This window comes from Salvia miltiorrhiza, chromosome 5 (assembly GCF_028751815.1).
Source record: "Salvia miltiorrhiza cultivar Shanhuang (shh) chromosome 5, IMPLAD_Smil_shh, whole genome shotgun sequence".
Classification (NCBI taxonomy): domain Eukaryota; kingdom Viridiplantae; phylum Streptophyta; class Magnoliopsida; order Lamiales; family Lamiaceae; genus Salvia; species Salvia miltiorrhiza.
Genome location: NC_080391.1, coordinates 5,181,479 through 5,203,011, shown reverse-complemented (window position 1 = coordinate 5,203,011; position 21,533 = coordinate 5,181,479). Strand labels below are relative to the sequence as shown.

General features: G+C 35.9%; 5 protein-coding genes, 1 long non-coding RNA gene and 2 other non-coding genes across 10 annotated transcripts; 2 read left to right on the top strand and 6 right to left on the bottom strand.

Moving 5' to 3' along the window:
- Positions 1-335: 335 nt before the first annotated feature.
- On the bottom strand, positions 336-2,797 carry LOC130985398 (uncharacterized). The gene is made up of 5 exons (XM_057908356.1): positions 2,568-2,797; positions 1,827-2,155; positions 1,376-1,455; positions 1,241-1,299; positions 336-904 (listed from the first exon to the last, which is right to left on the bottom strand). Exons 2-5 carry the CDS (start codon positions 2,142-2,144, stop codon positions 600-602), a joined length of 762 nt encoding a protein of 253 aa, XP_057764339.1. The 5' UTR covers positions 2,145-2,155; positions 2,568-2,797; the 3' UTR covers positions 336-599.
- Positions 2,798-6,891: 4,094 nt separating this feature from the next.
- On the top strand, positions 6,892-8,688 carry LOC130985395 (peroxidase 19). Its single transcript, XM_057908354.1, has 2 exons — positions 6,892-7,509; positions 7,928-8,688. Exons 1-2 carry the CDS (start codon positions 7,078-7,080, stop codon positions 8,507-8,509), a joined length of 1,014 nt encoding a protein of 337 aa, XP_057764337.1. The 5' UTR covers positions 6,892-7,077; the 3' UTR covers positions 8,510-8,688.
- A 134-nt stretch (positions 8,689-8,822) lies between these two features.
- LOC130985393 (uncharacterized) lies at positions 8,823-11,197 on the top strand. 2 transcript variants are annotated; one of them, XM_057908352.1, is made up of 8 exons: positions 8,823-9,159; positions 9,254-9,345; positions 9,433-9,499; positions 9,903-9,933; positions 10,002-10,142; positions 10,618-10,643; positions 10,727-10,783; positions 10,848-11,197. In XM_057908352.1, exons 1-7 carry the CDS (start codon positions 8,953-8,955, stop codon positions 10,781-10,783), a joined length of 621 nt encoding a protein of 206 aa, XP_057764335.1. In that variant the 5' UTR covers positions 8,823-8,952; the 3' UTR covers positions 10,848-11,197. The 2 variants fall into 2 exon arrangements, with proteins under 2 accessions (XP_057764335.1, XP_057764336.1); XM_057908353.1 differs by lacking the exons at positions 10,727-10,783; positions 10,848-11,197 and having other exon boundaries at positions 10,529-10,645.
- Positions 8,922-9,896, bottom strand: LOC130985394 (uncharacterized). Its single transcript, XR_009088958.1, has 2 exons — positions 9,618-9,896; positions 8,922-9,586 (listed from the first exon to the last, which is right to left on the bottom strand). It is a non-coding gene; the product is annotated as an uncharacterized LOC130985394 (long non-coding RNA).
- Positions 11,198-11,561: 364 nt separating the features above from the next.
- On the bottom strand, positions 11,562-16,873 carry LOC130985392 (negative regulator of systemic acquired resistance SNI1). 2 transcript variants are annotated; one of them, XM_057908350.1, is made up of 15 exons: positions 16,553-16,873; positions 16,401-16,467; positions 15,995-16,088; positions 15,774-15,857; positions 15,596-15,682; positions 15,392-15,463; positions 15,066-15,147; positions 14,950-14,999; positions 14,665-14,874; positions 14,515-14,585; positions 14,368-14,437; positions 13,688-13,750; positions 12,774-12,926; positions 12,449-12,579; positions 11,562-11,912 (listed from the first exon to the last, which is right to left on the bottom strand). In XM_057908350.1, exons 1-15 carry the CDS (start codon positions 16,674-16,676, stop codon positions 11,840-11,842), a joined length of 1,431 nt encoding a protein of 476 aa, XP_057764333.1. In that variant the 5' UTR covers positions 16,677-16,873; the 3' UTR covers positions 11,562-11,839. The 2 variants fall into 2 exon arrangements, with proteins under 2 accessions (XP_057764333.1, XP_057764334.1); XM_057908351.1 differs by having other exon boundaries at positions 11,562-11,906; positions 16,553-16,863.
- An 835-nt stretch (positions 16,874-17,708) lies between these two features.
- On the bottom strand, positions 17,709-17,781 carry TRNAE-CUC (transfer RNA glutamic acid (anticodon CUC)). Its single transcript has one exon. It is a non-coding gene; the product is annotated as a tRNA-Glu (tRNA).
- A 942-nt stretch (positions 17,782-18,723) lies between these two features.
- On the bottom strand, positions 18,724-18,796 carry TRNAE-CUC (transfer RNA glutamic acid (anticodon CUC)). The gene has a single exon. It is a non-coding gene; the product is annotated as a tRNA-Glu (tRNA).
- A 269-nt stretch (positions 18,797-19,065) lies between these two features.
- Positions 19,066-20,595, bottom strand: LOC130985391 (GDSL esterase/lipase At5g45960-like). The gene is made up of 4 exons (XM_057908349.1): positions 20,172-20,595; positions 19,948-20,078; positions 19,380-19,872; positions 19,066-19,298 (listed from the first exon to the last, which is right to left on the bottom strand). The coding sequence occupies exons 1-4, from the start codon at positions 20,554-20,556 to the stop codon at positions 19,105-19,107; spliced, it is 1,203 nt and encodes a 400-aa protein (XP_057764332.1). The 5' UTR covers positions 20,557-20,595; the 3' UTR covers positions 19,066-19,104.
- Positions 20,596-21,533: the final 938 nt, after the last annotated feature.

Here is a 21,533-nt window from a genome sequence, read left to right as displayed (position 1 = left end):
TTTAGTCTTCAAACTTTCAAATTTTGTCTCCTTAAATCGTTAAACATTTTTAGTATCATAGTATTTTTTTAGAATTACATTTTTTATATTGTATTTATTCCCAAACTTTAATTTCGTAAATATTTTACTGAGTCGTGCTGTGTTTTCTTTTTTATAAACCATATAACTTCTACAAAACAAAATTATGTACTTTATTAAGCTCCTTATATATGAGCAAAAATAGAAGTGCAAATGTTACCGTAAATTTTACTATTCCTACCTTATTAGTTATTACACTGATTGAAACGCATCTCCTTTCTCTTTCTCAATCACGAAACTGCATCCTGCTAATGTACTTTTAAACAAATCATGATTTTCTAAGACCACAGGAGCCAAGAGGCGGTTATATGTGTTATTTATCACTAACTCCAGAAAGAAATTGTCTAAATTCTAACCTCTAAATTACAAAAAAAAAAAAAAAAAAAAAAAAAAAAAAAAAAAAATGATATAAAGATTGGAAGTACAGGAACAAGGTAGTATTTGGTCCAATTTTATTGATCTTTCAAGAATGGCACGCACCTCCTTATAGGTAAGAAAATGCTCGGTTTGTTTCTCTTGGACTACAATATCGGCATCTCTAAAGCGTGCAAAACGTCCTTGAACTCAAATTCGCGAGTTTGTTTGTTGAAACGCTCGACCAGTTTATACCTGACATCATTCAGGTAAAAAGATTGAGCAGCCTCCAAGAGCCACTTTGCTTCTTCATCACTCAGCTTGCTAGTGAACACAACATCACCACGAACAAGCACCAAGTCCTTGCTTTCTGCAAATTCTTTGTAATACGACGCTGTCAAGTATGGAGCAGCTTGGGTTCCCCTTGCTTTATAATCTTCAAGACCAGTGAAAAGCATGTGTGGCATCTCAACTGTAAGACAAAGTGACAAACAAGTTCGATACACTAGCAATCAGGATGTAGATGTTATGAACAAACGTACCATAGAAAGGGACCATCTAAAACTCTGTATGGTAGTAAGCTACAACTCTTTTCTGCAGTCAACGACAGACATGCTGACTTAACATGATAAAGCTAAGCAAAATCTAAGTGTGGTGATGGTCGTTCGTATAAACCAGTACAAAAGTTGGAGTCATTTTACTCTAATTTTTTATAATTTTGATCTAGACTACTGACTACTCATTTAGCTTTCAGGCATTCCTCCCTTAATATATAATTGCACAAAACAGAAAGAAGTAATCTCTTCACCTTGCACAAACATTGTGGTGTACCCATTTCCTTTCCACAATGGAATCACAAAATATCGGCTGCAAAGAGAGAGACAAGATCATTAATCTTTTGACGGAAACATAAAAGAAAAACAAAAATAAGGGAGACTACTACCAATCCGAAGCTCTTTGTTCAAGCAGGTAGTACAATTTTGCTTTCATTGATATACCAATATGACCTCTTCCTAAATGAAACTGCAAAAACAGCAATTAACACCATCAGATTATGAGCAGAAAGGCATATGATCTCTACAAAAGAAAAGATTAACAGGTAATCTACTAGACTTCACTAATTAAGACAATTTAGACATGTAAATTTGGATATTATGCCATCCAGACAGAAATGAAATGCTTGAAGTACTGTCAAAATCAGGACATGTTCCACATGTTTCTGCAAGAAAAATAGCAGAAGGGCAGTTGCAGTTCTGTGCTTAAAATATAACATACGAAAGCCATGAGCAGAATTTGTAGTTATTGTCACATTGTCATGCTTTCATTAATGAAGCATAGATGCACCGAAAGAGCAAGTTCTTCAGAAACAGTAGATTTGATTTACAGAAACATACATCATCCCAAATGTCAGCGAGTTCTTCAGGTGATTTCTTCTTAGCCCTTTCGACGTCTATAATTGTCTCCAAAGGCTTTGCCTTCAAGGGTGCGAACCCAGTCGCAAAGCTCAAGTTCCTGCAGAACTCCAGAGATCCCCATTTCAAGAATTTTTTGGTAACTGGAACCTTTTGTGTACTCTCAAAATTCATTCGCAGAGTTGGAACTACACCAAAATAATGTTTTGTAGCCATAGAAGAACATGAAGCATTGCGATAGAGAGCTCCAACCGAATACAATACCCTCCTCGAAGCCTTGGACACTAAGTGATGCATCATGTATATTTTTTCTGAAATTCAACAGTTTAAATTTCATCAAATGATTGAAAAACCTTCTACACTGCACAATTTGCATTCTTGGTCGACAAAAGTTTCCAAGAACATATAAAAACACAATAGATTATTTAATCTGTTCCTGCAAAATCCCAAACACGACCACACAAACCATAAAAACAACACGTAATCCAAATCTGACACAAATGAGCAGGTCTGAGCTCAGTTCCATAAAGACATAATAATTTCAGGCAAATAGGAGAAGACTAGTAGATCGCGGTTTCATGAGCAAAGCTAATCGGAAAGAGAGTTGGGCGAGGACTTTTATCGAACGGTTGGTGATAGCAAAAGAGTGAGCAATAAATATAACGCGCGACTGCGCCTTGTTTGAATTTCTGGGTGAAATTTGGCCAACATTATTCAGCTTACCTGACTGCAACGTCCCCCTCCCCCTTGATCCCAGGATTCGATGTAAACAACTGAGTTCTACTTGCCGGAAGCTTTTGCCACGCGCAGGCTCCAACTCTGGATTTATTATATTTGAGAAAAAAACTATGAATACAAATTTGAAATTTTACACTTATGCTTAATAACTTCTCAATGTTCTCACGAAAATCTGAAGGCAAAATTCGACCGTGCGTCTTTAATAATGCAGGCATAATTTTTTTTTGAGTTTATAGTGTTTTATGTCCTAAACTTTCAATATTTTTCATAAAATATTTAGAATTTTTATTTTTTCCTAAAAGTCCCAAATTTTCAATTTTTTCCATAAAATGTCCCGATATACAAAATTTAGTGTCAAAAAAGATAACTTATCTCGCGCGGATGAAATATTTTGAAAATCTCCAATGTTGAAAAATATTGAAAGTTCGAGATTTTTGTCATCTTACTATCACCAAATTTTATATAATGAGATATTTTATGGGAAAAATTGAAAATTCAGAACTTTTTAAAAGAAAATGAAAGTTCGGCATATCTTATAGAAAATGCTGAAAATTTGAAATATAAAACACTGTTAACTCTTTTTTAATTATTTTCTTTTCGAGGGACAAAAACTTTTTTGACAGTTACAAATTAAAATTAAAATAAATAAAAAAAGAAGTCACCTGATAGTACGTGGGCCAAGTTGAGGCCCGTACAAAAGATTCCATAGATATGTTGAGCGGCCCACTGGCCATATTCAATTTATGTACTTTCGATAATCGATATCATATTTTTTGGAAATAATTACCCTAGTCCATTCATGGGCCTAAATCAATCCAAGCTAAGGGTGATTCTAGGTATAGTCATTTTACTCACTATAGCCATTATTTAAATTAAGAGTTATTGCAGAAAAATACCTAAAATTTGTCAATTTTTTTTATTTATATTTGACCTTTATTTTTTGTCAGAAATTTGATGTCGCAGTGAGAAATAACAAGTTGTGGACTATTCAGATTTGGATTTGGGTGAAATTACTTTATTCTACTCTATAATTGATATGCAATTTTACTTAAACCCCATAATCAGTGGATTATTTGGATTGGATTTGAGTGAAATTGTCCATCGTGTGACGATTCAGAATCAATCTTAAATTCACTTATTTTTTGGCAAAGAAAAAAGAAAAAAAGAAGTTATGATATAAACCAGAAAATTGGAAAACTTTGAGTATTTTTCAGCAATAACTCATTTAAATTATAATAAAAATATTACTAGTATTTATTTAGCAATAAACTTACTATTTCACCTCACAGCCCCATGTATTCAATTAGAGCCCACGAAAAATGTTTACCCTTGGTTTTTGGATCAGTGGTTTTTTCATGTGATTTTAGGTGCTTTGTTTTTCATTTCCGGTAAGGTATAGTTACATGATGTAAGAATTTGTGGTTGATTTGTTGTAGACATTGAAATTAGTTTGTCTTCAAAATTTTCTATTTGATCGGACAACATTTGTAGGGTTATTTTGTATTGTGCAATCGTTCTAGCTCAATATACAATGATACTCCGAAATTTTCAGAAAAATAATTATCGTATGCGCGTATTGGCGTAATGATAGAATAATTAAGGTGTAACGTGAGGTATAAATGTATAATACATTTATGAAACAAAGTACAAGGTGGATGATATTTTACTTTGACATCGAATCTCCACATTTACTTCACTTTATCTACGAACACTTGGTGTCTCCTCTGTCACTCTTATAACATGTAATATGATAATGATGAGTGCACTACAAATGGAAAATGGGAAACAAAGTGCGTTATTACAAATGGTACATATAGAAAAGAAGGCGCATGAGCATGTAGTAGAGCACTCACCTAGTTACAAGCATGTGTGAGTGTGACAACTATAAGTCAAAATACAGGAAAAGAAAGTGGACTCCCCACCAATAACAATAAAATCAACCTCATATTCAATCCAAAAAAACTAAAATAAGAATAAAATTAAAAGATTTTGTCTCAACACAAGGGATTTTTATGCAATCCTCACTGTTACTAAGGTCCACACAAATCTGCTTCAACCCCATGGTCCACTGCTTTTACTTCTCCTGTACCCAATAACAAATACTTCCACTCAGAAAATAGCAAACACAAATTAAATGAAGGATGCTTTTAAGAAGTGATCAATATGGTGGGGTCAGGAGAATTTTGGATTTTTTTTTTTTTTTTTGTATTATGGAATCGTGTATTATCTCAAATTGATGCCGAAATGAAATATTATCTTACAACAAATGACCTAAAAGAGAGAGAATGGGGAAGCAAAAAACAAATATAGTGGCTAGATTTTGAGTTGTTGAGAGATGGTCGCTTGCATAGTTGCACATGCTCAGCATTTAAGGAACACTCACTTTATGGCTTCTCTTTTTCGTAAATATATTAATTCTCTATCAGAAACTAGATTCCCATAATATGTACATGTACACATTTTTGTTCCATTCGATTTCACCGGACAGATATTCACAACTATTTTGTCTCACTTAAGCTGGTGTGGATGTAATTAAGAGGGTGTTTGGCTGAACTTATAAGCTCCTCAAAACAGCTTATAAGATGTTTAAGAGCTTATAAGCTCCTTCAAAGTGTTTGACAAAATAAGCTCATCAACAGCTTATAAGCTCCAAAAATAAGCTCCAAGAGCTTATCAGTTCCCCAAAAAATAAGTTCATCTACCCCAACTTATTTTTTTATAATCTCATATGCAACAATCTTTTTACAAATATTTTTCAACTATAATTTATTATTTTCATCATATTTCATTTAAGTTCATTTTTCTTCGATTTTGTCTCTCTAAAAAAAATAGTGTCTCTCTCTAGCAAAAAAATTCTCTCTCTAGCTTATAACCTCAATTATCCAAACACTTTGACAACTTATAAGCTCTTAAAAATGACAGCTTATAAGCTCTTGAAACATCTTATAAGCTCTTGGAGCTTATAAACTCTTTAAAATAAGCTTAGCCAAACACATGATGGCAAATAGCCACAATTTTTACCTCAACAACTAGAGGCTTAAGAAACATTAAAAACAGAACGTATTTTGTAATTTTCCTTTTTTATAACAAAGAATTTGTATTACACATTCACAAACACGCACGTTCATACTCCCGCATACTAGACAACTTAAACACTTATTGGCCGGTGTGAAGAAAAATGTCTTACCATTTGAATTATAATTCATCCGTATTTTATATTATTGTTCCCAAATAAGTACTGGTACTTTATTTTGAAAATAGTTTTGTTCCAGAATAAGTGTCATATTTCAAGTACCTAATCTACCCTTGTTGAATTTTTGTAATAATAAATCTTTATATTCCTCACATAATTGGGGGTAAAAATTTTTGACAGCATGTTGGTCGCTGCAAGCGAGCTTGACTGAGGGGTGACATTTATGAATGTGATTCAATGTATGCATTTAGGAATTACGAAAACCATGCACGGATTTGTCCTTGTCAGATTATTATTACTAGTCGGAAAGAGAGCGAAACTGGGTGACAAATTAGAAATTTCACGCATCACCATAAAATGAAAAATAAGCCTAAAATCCAGACTAATTATATAAATTTCCTGATCTTACCTTATTTGTCCACGAGTAGAATTAATAGTTTCTATCTATTCTCACTTAGTACAAAAATATCCGTGTAATTTAAAAAAAAATGAAAATATTAGTCAAATAAAAAATATATGAATATACCCTTAGTGATTAAAAAAAATCAAAAAACTCAAAAAATCACATCTGTTATACACTTTTGCAAATATAGTGTGTAATAGTGTAAGATACATTGGTGCACAATTTTCACAAAGTCTGTAATTATGAAAAATGTGTAATAGTGTAAAATACATTGTGACATGCTTTTTGCTATTATTGTTGTGTAACAATATACTCCCTCCGTCTCATAAAAACATGAACAAAGAGAAATGCACGGGTTTTAAAAAATGTTAGTTGAGAGGTAAAGTTAGTGGAAAATGGGTCCCACTTTAAAAGGTGTTGTGAGAGTAATGAATTAATTAAGGAAAAGTAGTGGTGGGCCATGATGTACTGAAATGGAAATGTTCATGTTTTTGTGAGACATCCCAAAATGAAAAAACGTTCATGTTTTTGTGAGACGGATGGAGTATTTTACATTTTTACACGATACAAATAGTATTTTGGTCACAAAAGCTATTACTTCCATAATTTTATTCATATGGATAGAATTTCCTTTTATGATATGGTTTTAGCTAGATGAGGTTAATGCCTCCAAATAGTATATCACATAAAATTCATTAAAAAACATTCAACCATTGATGCTAAAAAGGAAAAGGATAAACAGTGAGTAGGTGTTGTGTGTGAAGGTGTTGGTATTTAGAGATCACGGGAGTTGATTCTCTCAAATTTAACACAACCCTCCCTGACTCCTCCTCCTTCTCAAGAATTAACAGCACACAAATAGCACCTAAATTGTCCTAAGCTGCCCCTCTCTCTCTCTCATGTCTCTCTCCTCCACATCTCTCATTCTCATCATCTTTGTAATAGCGTCGTCTGCAGCCACGAGCCGCGGCCGCAAGCCTCGCTACGAGCTCTCGGTTGATTTCTACGCCAAGTCATGCCCGCAGCTGGACCGCCTCGTCGCCTCCGTCACCTCGCAGCAGTTCAAGGAAGCCCCCGTCTCAGCCCCCGCCACCATCCGCCTCTTCTTCCACGACTGCTTCGTGCAAGGATGCGATGCGTCGGTGCTGATTTCATCCAAATCCGGGAGCAAGGAGGAGTTGGCAGAGAGGGATGCAGAGGATAACAAGGAGTTAGCACAAGAGGCCTTCGACAGCATCACTAAAGCCAAAGCATTGGTGGAGACCAACTGCCCTGGTGTCGTCTCCTGCGCAGACATTCTCGCCATTGCAGCTCGAGATTTTGTCCATTTGGTTAGCACATTTTTTATTTACTTTTTTTTTTCCCTCCCAAAATTGCTATTTTGCGATCCACAAATAATGCATGCTTGGTCAAATTTCAATTTTTGATTGATAGTGTCAGGAATCACGAGAGTACTGATATATAATCATCAGGGATTATATTGTTGAAATCTAGAGTTTAACTGCCACAACATGACATTATTTGCAGACTCAACAACACTTGTTTATTGTATGTCTTCAATTAGTAGAGTCCAAAAAGAAAACAGCTCTGCAAAATTTGTCCACTACATGACCAAAACAAACCAATCACGAATCTTATAATGTTGAGGAATCAAATTGGAAGATAAAACTTTTGTCATTAGGCAAAACTTTGAATAACAAGACAAAATAATGAAGAAATGAAGATTTTGTCTATGTTGTGTATCTGCAGGCTGGAGGGCCATATTATCAAGTGAAGAAAGGGAGATGGGATGGAAAGATATCGATAGCTTCAAAGGTAGCATCCAATCTCCCACGCGCAAATGCAAGCGTGGACGAGCTGGTTAGGCTCTTCAACTCCAAGGGCCTAACGCTCCAAGACATGGTGATCTTGTCGGGGGCTCACACCATAGGTTTCGCGCACTGCAAGCAGTTCGTGAGCCGCCTCTATGACTACAGAGGCACAAAGCAGCCTGACCCTTCCATTGATCCAAGGCTGCTAAAGGCCCTCAAAATGTCCTGCCCACACTATGGAGGCAACACTGATATTGTTGCACCATTTGATGTCACAACTCCTTTTGCATTCGACAACGCCTATTATGGGAACCTCATGGCTAAATTGGGGTTGTTGGCTTCTGATCAAGCACTCTTCTTCGACCCTAGAACTAAGGCTTTGGTGCAGGAAATGGCTAAGGATAAAAGCAAGTTTTTTCAGGCATTTGGTGCGGCTATGGACAAAATGGGATCCATTGGTGTCAAGAGGGGCACAAGGCATGGAGAGAAAAGAAAACTTTGCTCTTTGCACATGGGATGATTGCCTTGCCTTGCCTAGTTTAACCATTTTTCTTTAGAATTTGAACAAAAAAATTCTTTTCATTTTTTTGCTCATAATTCCTTTTTCCTTTTTCATTGTTTTTGTATTAGTGACTAGCTCATTTTCTTCTTTACTGTGAGGCTTGTGGGACTAAAAATATTTATAAACTGTTTGCAACATGATTGTCTGTCTATTTGAGATCATGAATTTATAATCTTGCAATTTTATTAAAAAAAAAATTTTAAAATCCTTAAAAGCACAAAGAAGCAAACTAAAGGTGGCGCCCTTATTAGTAAGCAGAAACAATTGATTGATTTTGAACACGGTTTGAGCTCGTGGGCCACACAAAATGGGCCTGAACAGATCGGCCCGTTTAAACGTTGCTTTTAACTCATGAAATTAGAAGTCCAGGTTGAAGAAAATTAGGAGTAATATTAGCAACTATGCTACCAAATTATGCTGGGTTTATGCAATCCCAACATCAAATTCAAACCTCATTTCATCTAGGAACCAAACACCACCTAATTGCCCTACGCCGATCCGCTATCCTACGCTCTAAGCGCACGAGTCGTGTTTGCTCTGGAAGAAGGAAGCAAACAATCAAATCAATGAGGGCCGTGGTTCAGCGCGTAGCTTCTGCTAGCGTTGAGGTCTACCTACAATTGCATTCTCTCTCTTACAAAACGGTGTCGCATGTACTTGGATTGCGAATTGCTCACCTGTGTTTGATAGCGGTGTTTGCAGGTGGAAGGCCGCTTGATATCGTCGATTGGACCTGGCCTGCTTGTCCTCGTCGGGCTTCATGAGACTGATGTTGACTCCGACGCTGAATACATGTACGTATAAATCGGAAAGATGATTTTTTTTTTTATCGTGAGTGAATCTGTTGGAGCTATGATTTTGATATATTTTCTGTGGTGCAGATGTCGCAAAGTGCTGAACATGAGATTGTTCCAAAACGAAAATACTGGGAAAACTTGGGACCAAAATGTAATTTCATCACCCTTATTTCCTGTTGGTAGTTGCTGCAATGAGATAGCGTTTATGACTTTGATGTTTTATACTCATTTTCACACCCTTCGCTTTGAGTTTTATTTTGGAAGTAAACATTCTTGGCTAATTTGTGACTTTGCTGAGCAAAATCTCATTGTGCATCAATGTTAGTACTTGCATTTTTTGAGATTGAGAATTGGCAATTTTACTTGACTTGAAAAACAATGTCTAAGTTGACGATTTTGAATGAGTTTGTTAAAATACTAAAGGTGCAAAGGTATGGCAGTTTTAGCTATCTTTACTTGTTAATTTCAGAAAGGCAATAGCTATTGAAGAACATGACTTTATGCTTTGCTTGAAAGATGATTTCATGGCTCATGGCTTTGATGCTCATTGACAGGTGATGCAAAAAAATTATGAAGTTCTATTAGGTAAGACTTTGGTTTTGATAAGTATTGGATGCATTGCTTAGTGTTGATGCTGGTTTCATTTGCTGCAGTAAGTCAGTTTACGTTATATGGGGTATTAAAAGGAAACAAACCAGATTTTCATGTGGCGATGCCCCCCGCTGCAGCTAAATCATTCTATGCTTCTCTAGTTGAACGATTTCAGAAAGCTTACCGTGCGGATGCAGTTAAAGGTGATATGCATTTTCATCACTCTGTATCAACATTGTCAGTAGTTATTAACTTCTTCTAAATAGTGATGGATAGCAACAAACAGCAAATAATTCCTTTTGCTCTCGATTATCAACCTACCCGCGAAAGAATGATTTTTACCAATATCAAAGAAGGCTTTGTGATGCTTTCCTCAGTCTTAAGCTTAGCTAAGCTATGGCCCATTGATAAGCAAAGAGTGAACAGAAATACCTAGAATAACAGGCTCCCCATATATTACTGAACAGACTAAAAACCTTTTCAATACTTTTTAAGTTGGATTTTCTGAACTTGGAAAAATTGAATGTTTTGCTCCTCACAGGAGAAATATATTTTAGGTTGCACTGAGTTGTTGATTTGTTATTGCCAGCCTTGGAATGTTCCACACGGTTGTGTGTAGCTTCTACAAAAATAGTTCAACAAGGTTTATACTAACCACAGATTGTTCGTTCAATGCAGATGGCCTATTTGGAGCAATGATGACAGTAAGATTGATAGCTTTGTGTCATCACTTTTATACCCTGGGTTAGTGTGTGGGTGTGCTTATATTCTTGTTTTCAATGTGAAGGTTAACTTGGTGAATGATGGTCCGGTGACAATGCAGCTCGAATCAAGGGAATCATAAGTAAGTTAGCCTCTTGTAATCTGAATTTGCTACCTCAATTCTAATGTGTCGTTTATATTTTCAGGAATTCAAATGGTGATGACAGAAGAAATATCTGAGACCATATATTTCAAGATTCATTCTTTCAACTCTGGTTAACTCATCTGAAAAGTGGGCCTATTAAAATTTAAAAAAAAAAATGAAAAAAAAAATATCCCTCGTTAGTGTTATGATCAGAGCAAATTGATAATATTTTCATATTGATTACTGAATTTCGAGTGTTGAAATTTCTAAAATGTACTTGGAAAGTATTGGTTAAGCTTAAGCAGGTGGCACAAAATGTATTTGATTTCCATTTCGAGACCATGTAAAGTTCACTTGACTTTTTGGGATGAGCTTTTAGATACCAAATATAAACAAAAACTTTGACAATCATGGCACTGTCTTTGACTTTTTTTAATCTTACGAGTTAAACTTCAAAATTTTCAAAATTTTATTTAGAGCCTTACTGAAAGAATAAAAGACTTTCTGAAATTTTATTCAAAAAACTGATGGGATTAAAAATTTAGAGGTACAAATGTTATATTTTTTATTATTTAGATATCAGATTGCTTCGAATAAAACACATAATGCATTGTCTAATATATTTATTGTAATGAACAGTTTGATGGGCTTTCCTTAAGGCGAGCCTCAAATCTAGCATACATGTGCAAGTAGAAGCCTCTAATAGCCTTCTTCAAGCCTTGTGGCCTGTGGGTCAGATAATTCTACAAATAAATGCAATTAGAAGATTCTCCTCTGCTTTTAACATCAGTTTCTTTTAAGCTTGGGTGATAGTAGTAATTCTTGACTTGGTTGCATTGGGCAACAGCTTCAATTCAATCATATTTATAGCACAGCAGCAAAATCAAAATGATGGTTCTTCTACATACATAACTTACGCTAGGGAAACAGAAATATTGTGGTCAAAGTTTTGACCATCAACAAATAATTAACTTCCTTCAACTGCTGCAAAGGGTTGTGACGATACTAAAACAGAGCTTCTGCAACCATATCCTATCGTAATAACCAACAATCCTATGATTTAACTGAGATGATGGCAGCAGCTGTAATCAGTGCTTGCTTGCCACAGCATAAGATCTCACTGTTCCTGCACCAAGATATAACGTTACCAAATAATAAAGCTACGGTGAAACAGAGCTAACTACAAAATATGGGTCCCACAAAAAGAATATCTATTCCACCACCAGACATTCAAATAAACTTGTCTTTTTCATTCTCAAGTATTGAATCACATTTATCTTTTCTGTCGACACTTGTCTAGCTAGTGGTTCAGTAAATCTTGAAAGGCTCTAATGTCTCCGACATGTAAAGGAAAACAGGGAATGCATTGAGCTCCACACAGTTTGGGGAAGTTCACATGAAGTAAATGGAATGGAAATCCATATAGAATGAGCATGAATATTTTTTAACACAAGAAAATCATAAATTTCTCCATCCTATAAATAAAGGGTTAGCTCACTGACATGCAAATCCAACCAAACCAGTGAGGGCACATATTTTATCTGTTTCTTATATGAAGCCTTTTGTCACCAACCAAGAACTTACATATTTCACTGCATAACACCAGTAGCTTTAGAACAGTGCTTAAATAGAGAGCATTATATATAGACAAATAAATCTTACGGATCTTCTTGCTTGAGACATGTAAAAGCAGAAATAATGTCTTTGCAAACTTCCACAACAGAATCGCTTTTGACATCTTCCACCATATCAGAGAAGCCTTCAGATTCATTGTATAATAGCATCACATGTGCCTAGAAAAGAGATTGAGGTCAGACAATTAAGCAGAGCACACAGCTTCTCATCCTTTGTAAACATCACAACTCTTGGCCTCTTGCCATCTCATTATTCTAAACTTGAAGTTGGAGGGGAAGGGTGGGATAAGTCCCTACTTCTAGAGCCTAATATGTAATTCAATCAATGCTTTGAATAAGAGAGGAGGGCCCACCTGGAAAGCATAGGCGAGCAGCATCTGAATAGCTTCTGTTGTGATTCTTTTAATGATACTTCTGGTGCTCTTGCTGTTGGACAGATACTTTAAAACTCCATCAAAGTTCTCAGTATTGACTGTACCATTTAAACTCCTGGTTTGAACGGAACGCTGAAACATATACCTCAAAGGATCAATAAACGATAATTTCAGGAGTAAATGTTTCATGCAACTCTTTCACCAGCTTCTGAACTACGATGGATTAGAATATGACTTGAACAATGCATATTATGTATAGACGCTATTCAGAATTAGCACATTTGAAGTTCAAACCAGATTTCACACTCCACAAGCTAAAAATTAAAGAAAAACTAAAATATATCTGAATCATGAATGCTCAAATAGATTATAGCCACTTCTCTGGATTCAATTGCTCCAAAAGGGATTTCTATCAAAATTGAGATGACGAAGTTGGCTTTGTGATGGTATCTATAACATCCACATTTCCTAGACTGGTGCCAATGAATAGAATGCATTTCAACAAGTAGGTCAAAGTGTTCAACCTAGCACAGGAAAAGGTAGCACTAATTCATGATAAACGCTAACATAAAAAATCCTAAATATTACTCCCTCCGTCCCGCTTCAAATGACCCTATTTCTATTTTGGGTTGTCCCACTTCAAATGACCCCATTCCATTTATAGAAATATTTAACACTACTTTTTGGATGGTCCCACCACCACTTTACACCTTTATCACACATTCCTTAATCTCCGTGCCGAAAAATTTAGGGCCATTTGAAGCGGGACGGAGGGAGTAAAACTTAAGAACAGGTTAAATGCCAGCAAAAGACACTTGAGATAAATCATGGCAGAATATCACGATTAAGTGCTTAATAAAAGATGAACCTAGAGGGCAAATGAGGTAGTGAACCTTTGCAATGTACTTTTGAAAATACTGTACAATAATCTCAAGCCTCCATTTCGGGTCAAACACCTGAAAGTAGTTTGAAAGTTAAACAAATAGATCCAGAAACCAGGTGTGGAGAGAATTTATGTGATATCAGAAATATACCAGAAAAAAGAATGAAAGGGATAGTTGCTAACAATTGAAGCAATAGATAAAAGAATAGAAAACATGCTTACGATGAGATCAAGATGGACAGTTGGAAAAATATAGAAATTGGACAACTTACAAAATTGTGTTTATAAGTAAAACAAGCGGTTTATATAGACCGAGTAGAGAAGAGAAAAAACCTACAATCTAACATTACCATAATCTAAAAGTTGGTACAGATCTTCCACACACCCAGCACAACCTATCTTGAAAAGTAATCATTACATTTGCAATCTGGTATTTTAAAATTCTTCAGATTTCTTAGTTCTTCATGCTAGTTCAAATAAACATAGAATTTACATGTATCACTATTATATTCTCCTTTGAAGTAGTTGCCTTGAACAGATTTAAACCCACACAGTATAAAGCTCTTTCTAAGATATTAGCTCAAGCTAACAAATGCCCTTCACATGAGCGTCAACTTAATTTTCCATGAATCTGTGTGCACGAGCATGTGTGTGTGAGTGCATGTGTGTGTCGATTGAGAGAGAGAGCACCTTAAGGAATGAAGAAAGGACATCAGTATCATTCATGAGTTCATCCAAAATTATCTCCACTACTGGTGTCCTGCAATATGAGCAGTTCATAACATATCCCTCAATTCTAAAATAACAAATTTTCCATTCAGATAAGCAAGAAACTACCTTACACCATCAACCCTGGTTGTAAGGCCCTGCTGATCAGCTGTCCTCCTTGAAGAATCTAGCTCCATGATCTATATGACATACAGAATTGTTAAGTTAAATGTCATTTATAGTATATATTCTAAGGAAACAAGCAGCTAAAAAGTTCACCATTATGAAAAAATTCTTCAGGACAGTGCAAGTAGACTTTTCTACTTCAGGTAAAGCTAACGCCATGGCCCTATCGACTTCATGCAATACCTCCCCTTGAGGTTTATCATTGTAGCTATTTTCTTCAGAAGATACAGTAGATTGAGACATGTTGCACATGATAGACAAAGAATCCTTGATTAATCCTTTGTATATTATCTTTCTTGAGCCCTGCAAAAGAACTCCTAAAGTCAGGGATAGCATAAGCTTTAAATGTGTAGCATATCCATAAACACTAAAAACTACCAGAAGCATGCTCAGCAATGACTCCCTCAAAATGGTCCAGTCCATATTTTCTGCAATAACATGAGAATTAAGCACGGTTTCATTAAGCCCATCACAATGAAATAGTGAAATTCTACCTTGATAAGCACAATTACGAGGCCCAAAATCCCCTTCAAGGACAGTGACAAGATATTGAAGCAATAACATTTTCTTCATGAACTGCAAGAATAGCTCAGGATTAAATGTTGCATGAACTTGAGGCTCTTCTTACATGCATAAAGTTTTGAAATGTATGAAACATACTACAGTTTACATTAGTGGCCTATTACAAATACACTAATATGAAACAACTGCATAATATCATCAGCAAATAAGAATAACTGGGAGCACTAAGTTATGCAATGTCATAAAGAGATACAGGGGAAACAACCTTAAAGGCAAAAATTGTTAAACAAAAGCTTACCCCTATTTCTACTGCTCCAGACTTCACTTCCTCAGATACATCAGCTATTTCTTGTATAAGAGTGTGGAAACCCTAAAAGCATAAGTTTGGACTTTCAAAAATAAGCTACTATCAACAGATGACAATGAAGTGGATCATCACGGAAATGCTCTCTATCTAATGTTTGTAAATGAAAGAAACAACAGAAGTAGCCCAATGACAGACCGAGGAGTCCACTAAATTTCTTGAATGATCTGTAGCATCCCCCTTCTTGTCGTAACCATCCATCCTAAAATTGAAAGGCGACCAAGCCTGACATGCAGCAGCTAATTAATATGGTAAACTGAAGTCCCAACTTGCACCAGAAAAAGGAGGGTAATTGAATATGAGAGAACTAAATCACCTCTTCAACCATAATGAATTGGGAGACTTTAGGTGAGGATGAATCTGATTGTTCTCCTTCGGATAGGTACAATCGAGGAAATCGCTGCATGTCAAAAATAATGCTCAAAGGCAAAGCATAACTCTAAGTCCCTAATACAAACTGTCCCTTGATGAGAAAACAATGAACAGAACACATGAAAAGTAGCAAAAGACAAAAACAAGAGAAAGAAAAGCAAGTACCTTATCTGATTCAATAAGAAGCTGGTAACTTTGAACTATCAAATCAAGTGAATCCGCATCAATCATGATATGAAAAATGGCCTCAAGCATTTTCCTGCCCATTCAAATTGGAAAGAAGCCTCCCTGAGCCCACACAGCATTGTATATAGGCCAATTGAACTCGTAAGACGAACCAGAACAGCATTAGAGCCGCACGGTGTGATTTAAAATCATCAGCATTGTTGGGTTTACAGTTCATGGGTAGTTTGGTTAGTTAACATAGTTTCTTAGCATCCAGTAGAAGTCTTAGGCTCACACGCCAGCACACTCAAACCATTCGACACTTACTCTACATGATTATCCCCCCCCCCCCCCCCCCCCAAAAAAAAATTGAAATAATCAGCGGACTGAAAAAAGCAGGAGGTACCGAGTAGGTGCAATTCCATTATCGGGTAGAAGAGAAGTAGTTCGCACAGCTTCAAGGAAAGCAAGCCCTAAACCACAAGGATCGATCAAAATCAAGCGAAAATCCCTCGCAAGTATCAAAGTAAATTGACAGTTCAGGGCTAATTTACTCACGATCGTCGTCGAGATGGTGAGAAACTTTGGAAGTATTGAAACCGGAGGTGTCGAGAAGCGCCAACGTGTTCTCTTCCAATCCTTGATAACCGCCGTCGCCTCCGATTCTTGTCCGCCTCTTCATATTCTTCCTGATCTTGTCGCGCTCCTCTGCCCGGCGATTTTTAATTTTTAATTTTTCCTTTCGATCTTACCCAATTTTGAAACCCTATCACAGGGAGTGAGTTTTTCTCTTAAACGAACACTACATTTTCCCGCCATTACCAAAGTCCCGGATGGAAAATTCAATGTCCAACGTTAAATTATTGATGATACGAAGCCTATTATCATAGTATTTGAACTATAGAGATAATAATAAGACATGACTTTATTTTAAAATTATATTTACTCAGTTCTTTGATTTACATCGAGTTCATTTAAATTTATTGTTTCGAGCCTCTGACTTAAGCTTTTGTGACTTGGTTAATTTTCATCGTCACTTTGTCAAAGTAATTATTCCAAATTGTTAAAAGATCATTAAACACTTGCATTGTTGAATTGAGTTCAACTTTCAACAATAAATTTGTCAAAATTGAGAAAATCGAGCTGAGAAATAGAGGGACAAATTAAATTTGAATTGTCTTCCTCAAGTATATGCCTTCAAGTATGTTAATATATACCATCAAGTATGTTAACTGTCTTCCTCAAGTTTGACTTTTGTCTTTTTCAGATCCAATTTTATTGTCTTCTTGAGACTTGGCTTTATTTTTCATATCTAGTTTCATTATCTTTTTTAGGTCTGATTCTTGCTATCTTATTTAGGCCTAACTTCATAAATTTTTTTAACTATGTAAATATTTTAATTATTAATTTAAGTTTTTTTTAAAAAAAGAATGTATAGAACCGTTCATATCATGCATATATTACTTAGTTATCACTACCTTGCTAATAGTTTTTATACTTAAAATAAATAAATAAAGCTAGAAATAATCTTGTACTCATGAGCATGTCTCGTAAACATGTCTCGTAATCATGAGCTAACTGGAATTAGGTGCAAAAGAAAAACGAAAAAATATGAGTAGGGAAAAGAAGAAAATAAAATAAAACAATTTAATTAGGTGCAAAAGAAAAACGAAAAAATATGAGTAGGGAAAAGAAGAAAATAAAATAAAACAATTTCCGTTGCCGGGACTTGAACCCGGGTCTCTCGGGTGAGAGCCGAGTATCCTAACCAACTAGACTACAACGGAATTTGTGTAAACAATTACAGTTCAATAGATATAACATGTAAACTTTAAATGTTGATCCGAAAATTAAATCGTTAATGCTAGTGGCGCGGTGTAAAACAAAAAAATGTAATAAAATGAAATTTATTCATAACGTGTTTTATAACATTCGCTAGAGATTGAAGCCCACAAAATTTTAAAACCACATATAAGTATTCGTTCTCCTTGAATGGTGAAGAATAATTTGCAACAAATTCGTCAGGCGTTCTAATACAATGATATCTATATATATATATAAGAGCATCCGCATCGCTTACATGATGGCGGCCTACTCGTGTAGAGCTCGCATCATGTAAGGCGATGCAGCCCTCCCTTACACGAGGGCTACACGTTACAACGTGTAGCCCGCTCGACCCTTTAATTTAGGTGCGTGTGAAACACGCGTCATTAAAAAAATCGAATTTGAATATGCAGCTTTAACTGCCTCGATTTTCGTACAATTTTCTACCGTTTTTAAATTTTTTTTTTCTTTTCTTTTCTCTTCTCTTCTTTATCTTCTCTTTTTCTTCTTCTTCTTCTTCCTCACTTTCTTCCTTCACCTCCTTCATCTTCCTCACTTTCTTCCTTTCTTCCTCTCTCTACAATTTCCATGGATCCACACAACCTAAATTACTATGACCTAAATTGGTGCCCCGATCTATCCGACGACTATCATCCCGATATGTTGGGATGCAACTTGGGAGATGCTCCTCCAATTTATTCAAATATCCGACAATTTATTAGCTTTGGAGTTACATCACATAAATTGTTGAAGTTTAGAAACTATTTTCCGTCAAAAAAACTCCATATTCTCAAAAAAAAAATGTATAGTGTGAGCACTGAGCAATATAACTCGTCGCCCAAATTGAAGATTTCCCCCCATCTGCTTACTTAATCAATTAAAAAATTCAGTAAAAATGTTTAAAATTCCGTTGCCGGGACTTGAACCCGGGTCTCTCGGGTGAGAGCCGAGTATCCTAACCAACTAGACTACAACGGATTACTGATAACATACTTAATTAACAGTCAAATACATAATTCAATAAAACCACTCTTGCTGTCACTAAAATCGTAACAGACTACATCATGTTTTACAAAATTGCGTTTATATTTCACTAGGCAGGTTCGTAGCTTAATTTATATTCTACTACGAAACCGCAGTATAGTAGTAGTGACTTCAATTCAATTGTTTTGTATTCTTCAAATTTGAACGCCAAGATAACAAGAATATATAAACAATAGAATCACGGACGACAGAAGGCAATGCTATTAGCTATATAGTATATTTGTTGAATTCATTTCAAAATGTCAGTTTCCAACTAGATAATCGATTACAGGGCGAAAGGATTGAAAGACAAGCTCATACGATGCTTGCGTGGGATGAATCGAATCCCAAAACACATATTTGGTTGCATTATCGCAAACACGAGAATTTGGGTTGCACATAATCGACGCTTCCACCATGCCCGTCCCACAGCATCCGCTCTTCACCACATCAAAACCTGCAACTCTCCATCATCAATATATATTTCTCACTCTACCTACCTACTTCAAAAAAAAAACTATGTAGGCATTTTTGTCACCGTATTTATGGCCTAAAATCATCTCCTCGAGCGGCGTATACGCATCCAAATAAGCAATTCTAGCTCCAGATTTCCGTTTCAAGGCGTTGAGTTCATTCTGGAGAATCTGGTTGTAATCTCGCGCTATGGAAGAGAAATTGGCGTTGCAGTCGCGTTTAAGGATGGGGTGATCTGTGAAGAGCGTTATCACGATGGGCAGGCAACCCATCGGCGGCAGCCCTACCACTCCAATTCGTCGAGCTCCTTGATCCAATAATTCCTGCAAAAATTGGCGCGCTCCGTTTGTGACGAAATTCGTGTAGCTTGGGATGGTGAAGCTCCTGCGTCGAATCGGAATGGTGAAATAGTTGACGACGAAGTCGTTCGTGCCGGCGCTAACAAGGAAAAGAGCATTACTTATCACCTCCTTCGCCTTCTCCTTCCCAACCGCCGCCTCCATTTTTCCTCGATACTCTTTCAAATTCTTCAATTGATCCGATAGGGTCATCACATTCTGATTTCAAAATCAAACTCCTTCAGCATCATTCATTAAATTAAAAACCAGATCTAGAGAGAGAGAGAGAGATACGCTTATGGAGGGAGTAAGCGGATCGAATCCGGATCCAGCAGATGCAAAACTGACTCCACTCATCAGTTCCTCAATGCTGAGCGTGGGATCCAGATACGCAGGTACCATTTCTTTCACACCAACGTAATTAGCTGCATTCATTACCGTTAAGTTAATTAACGGCGTTAACAACATTTAAGTATGTTTGTGTGTGTATATATATATATATATTAAGTATAACTGACCAATATAATCATTTGCAAGCCGTCCATTAGTAAACCTTCCTGTCGCCGTGTGGTTAACGAAATCTCTCCCGTAAGGCGAGAAATTGCTCTTGAACGGAGTTTTGATGTAGTTGTTGTTACCGGGGTCCGCCGTCGAGTCGCCGAAGATGAGAATGGACGAAACTGACGGCGGCGTCTCCGTCATCTTCATGCCGCCAATGTTTCGAGCTGAAATCACTTGGCATGCAAAGAAAGCACAAGGAAGAAAGAAAATCCAAACATTGGTCAAAATGGGCTTCAACGTAAAGGCCATTTTTGTTGTCATTTGCTTGAAGCCGAACACGACAATAATTAATTTAAATTTATATAGTCGATCTGTGCTGAGTTTGATGAGTTGCACGTACATCAACTAGCAAAAAAGTAAAGAAATTAACTTGTTGGAGTCTTCGTTTGGTTATTTGAATTTTCGTGTGGGTTTGACAAATGACGATGCGGTTGGGAAACCAAACTTGCTGAAATAGTTTATATGGGTCTCAACTACCCTTTTCTAACCTAGTTTGCTTCTAAACTGAACCTTGAAACTGTTTCTAGAGATTTGAGTTGTGGGGGAATATTTGTGCGTGTAGACTATAGTGGCCTTATTAGCTCTAAGGTTTAATTAGTAACAATTCACTTCAAAATTCAAACTGGCTTTAATCAAGCTTTTAAGTAAACTAGCGGAGAGTGTGTGCATATGTAAATTAATTATAAATAACAACGTAAATTAATTCTTCATCGAATTTCGACTGATTACACGCTAGTTGTCTCATGTATGATTGTGAGTTTTGATCAAGAAGATTTTGAAAGATATATGGACTAGATTAAGATATATATGATATATTCTATTAAGCTTTAATTAATTAGTTAATAGTTTGACTATTGGATTAATTAATTGAAGACAAAAGAAAAGCCCGACATGTTTAACCTAGGGTTACATGCATGTATATATTATTCCTATAAGAATAGGAATATATTTAATTCTTTTGTCAGACACACGAGAAATACGTACAAGAGAGAAAACACTTAAAACACTATAGAATTCTATCGGAGATTTCGTTGCTACATAACACAACAAGTAAGTTATATTCTAACTATTGGTAATCTCTACACATTATTCAATTGTAAATCTAAATCTTATCCTTAATAGTAATTTCCACTGCGTATCATTAGATGATGTCAAGGATTTTCAACAGATTTGAGTAATATCATATGAATGTCTTTCGACCAAATGATAACAATTAGGACAGATCCCGAACTGCATATAGCTCTGATTAATCTGTAGCATTTTATTGAATTTTGGCGTTACGAAGACTCTTTTTCTTTCTCAGAATGCAAATGATTAAA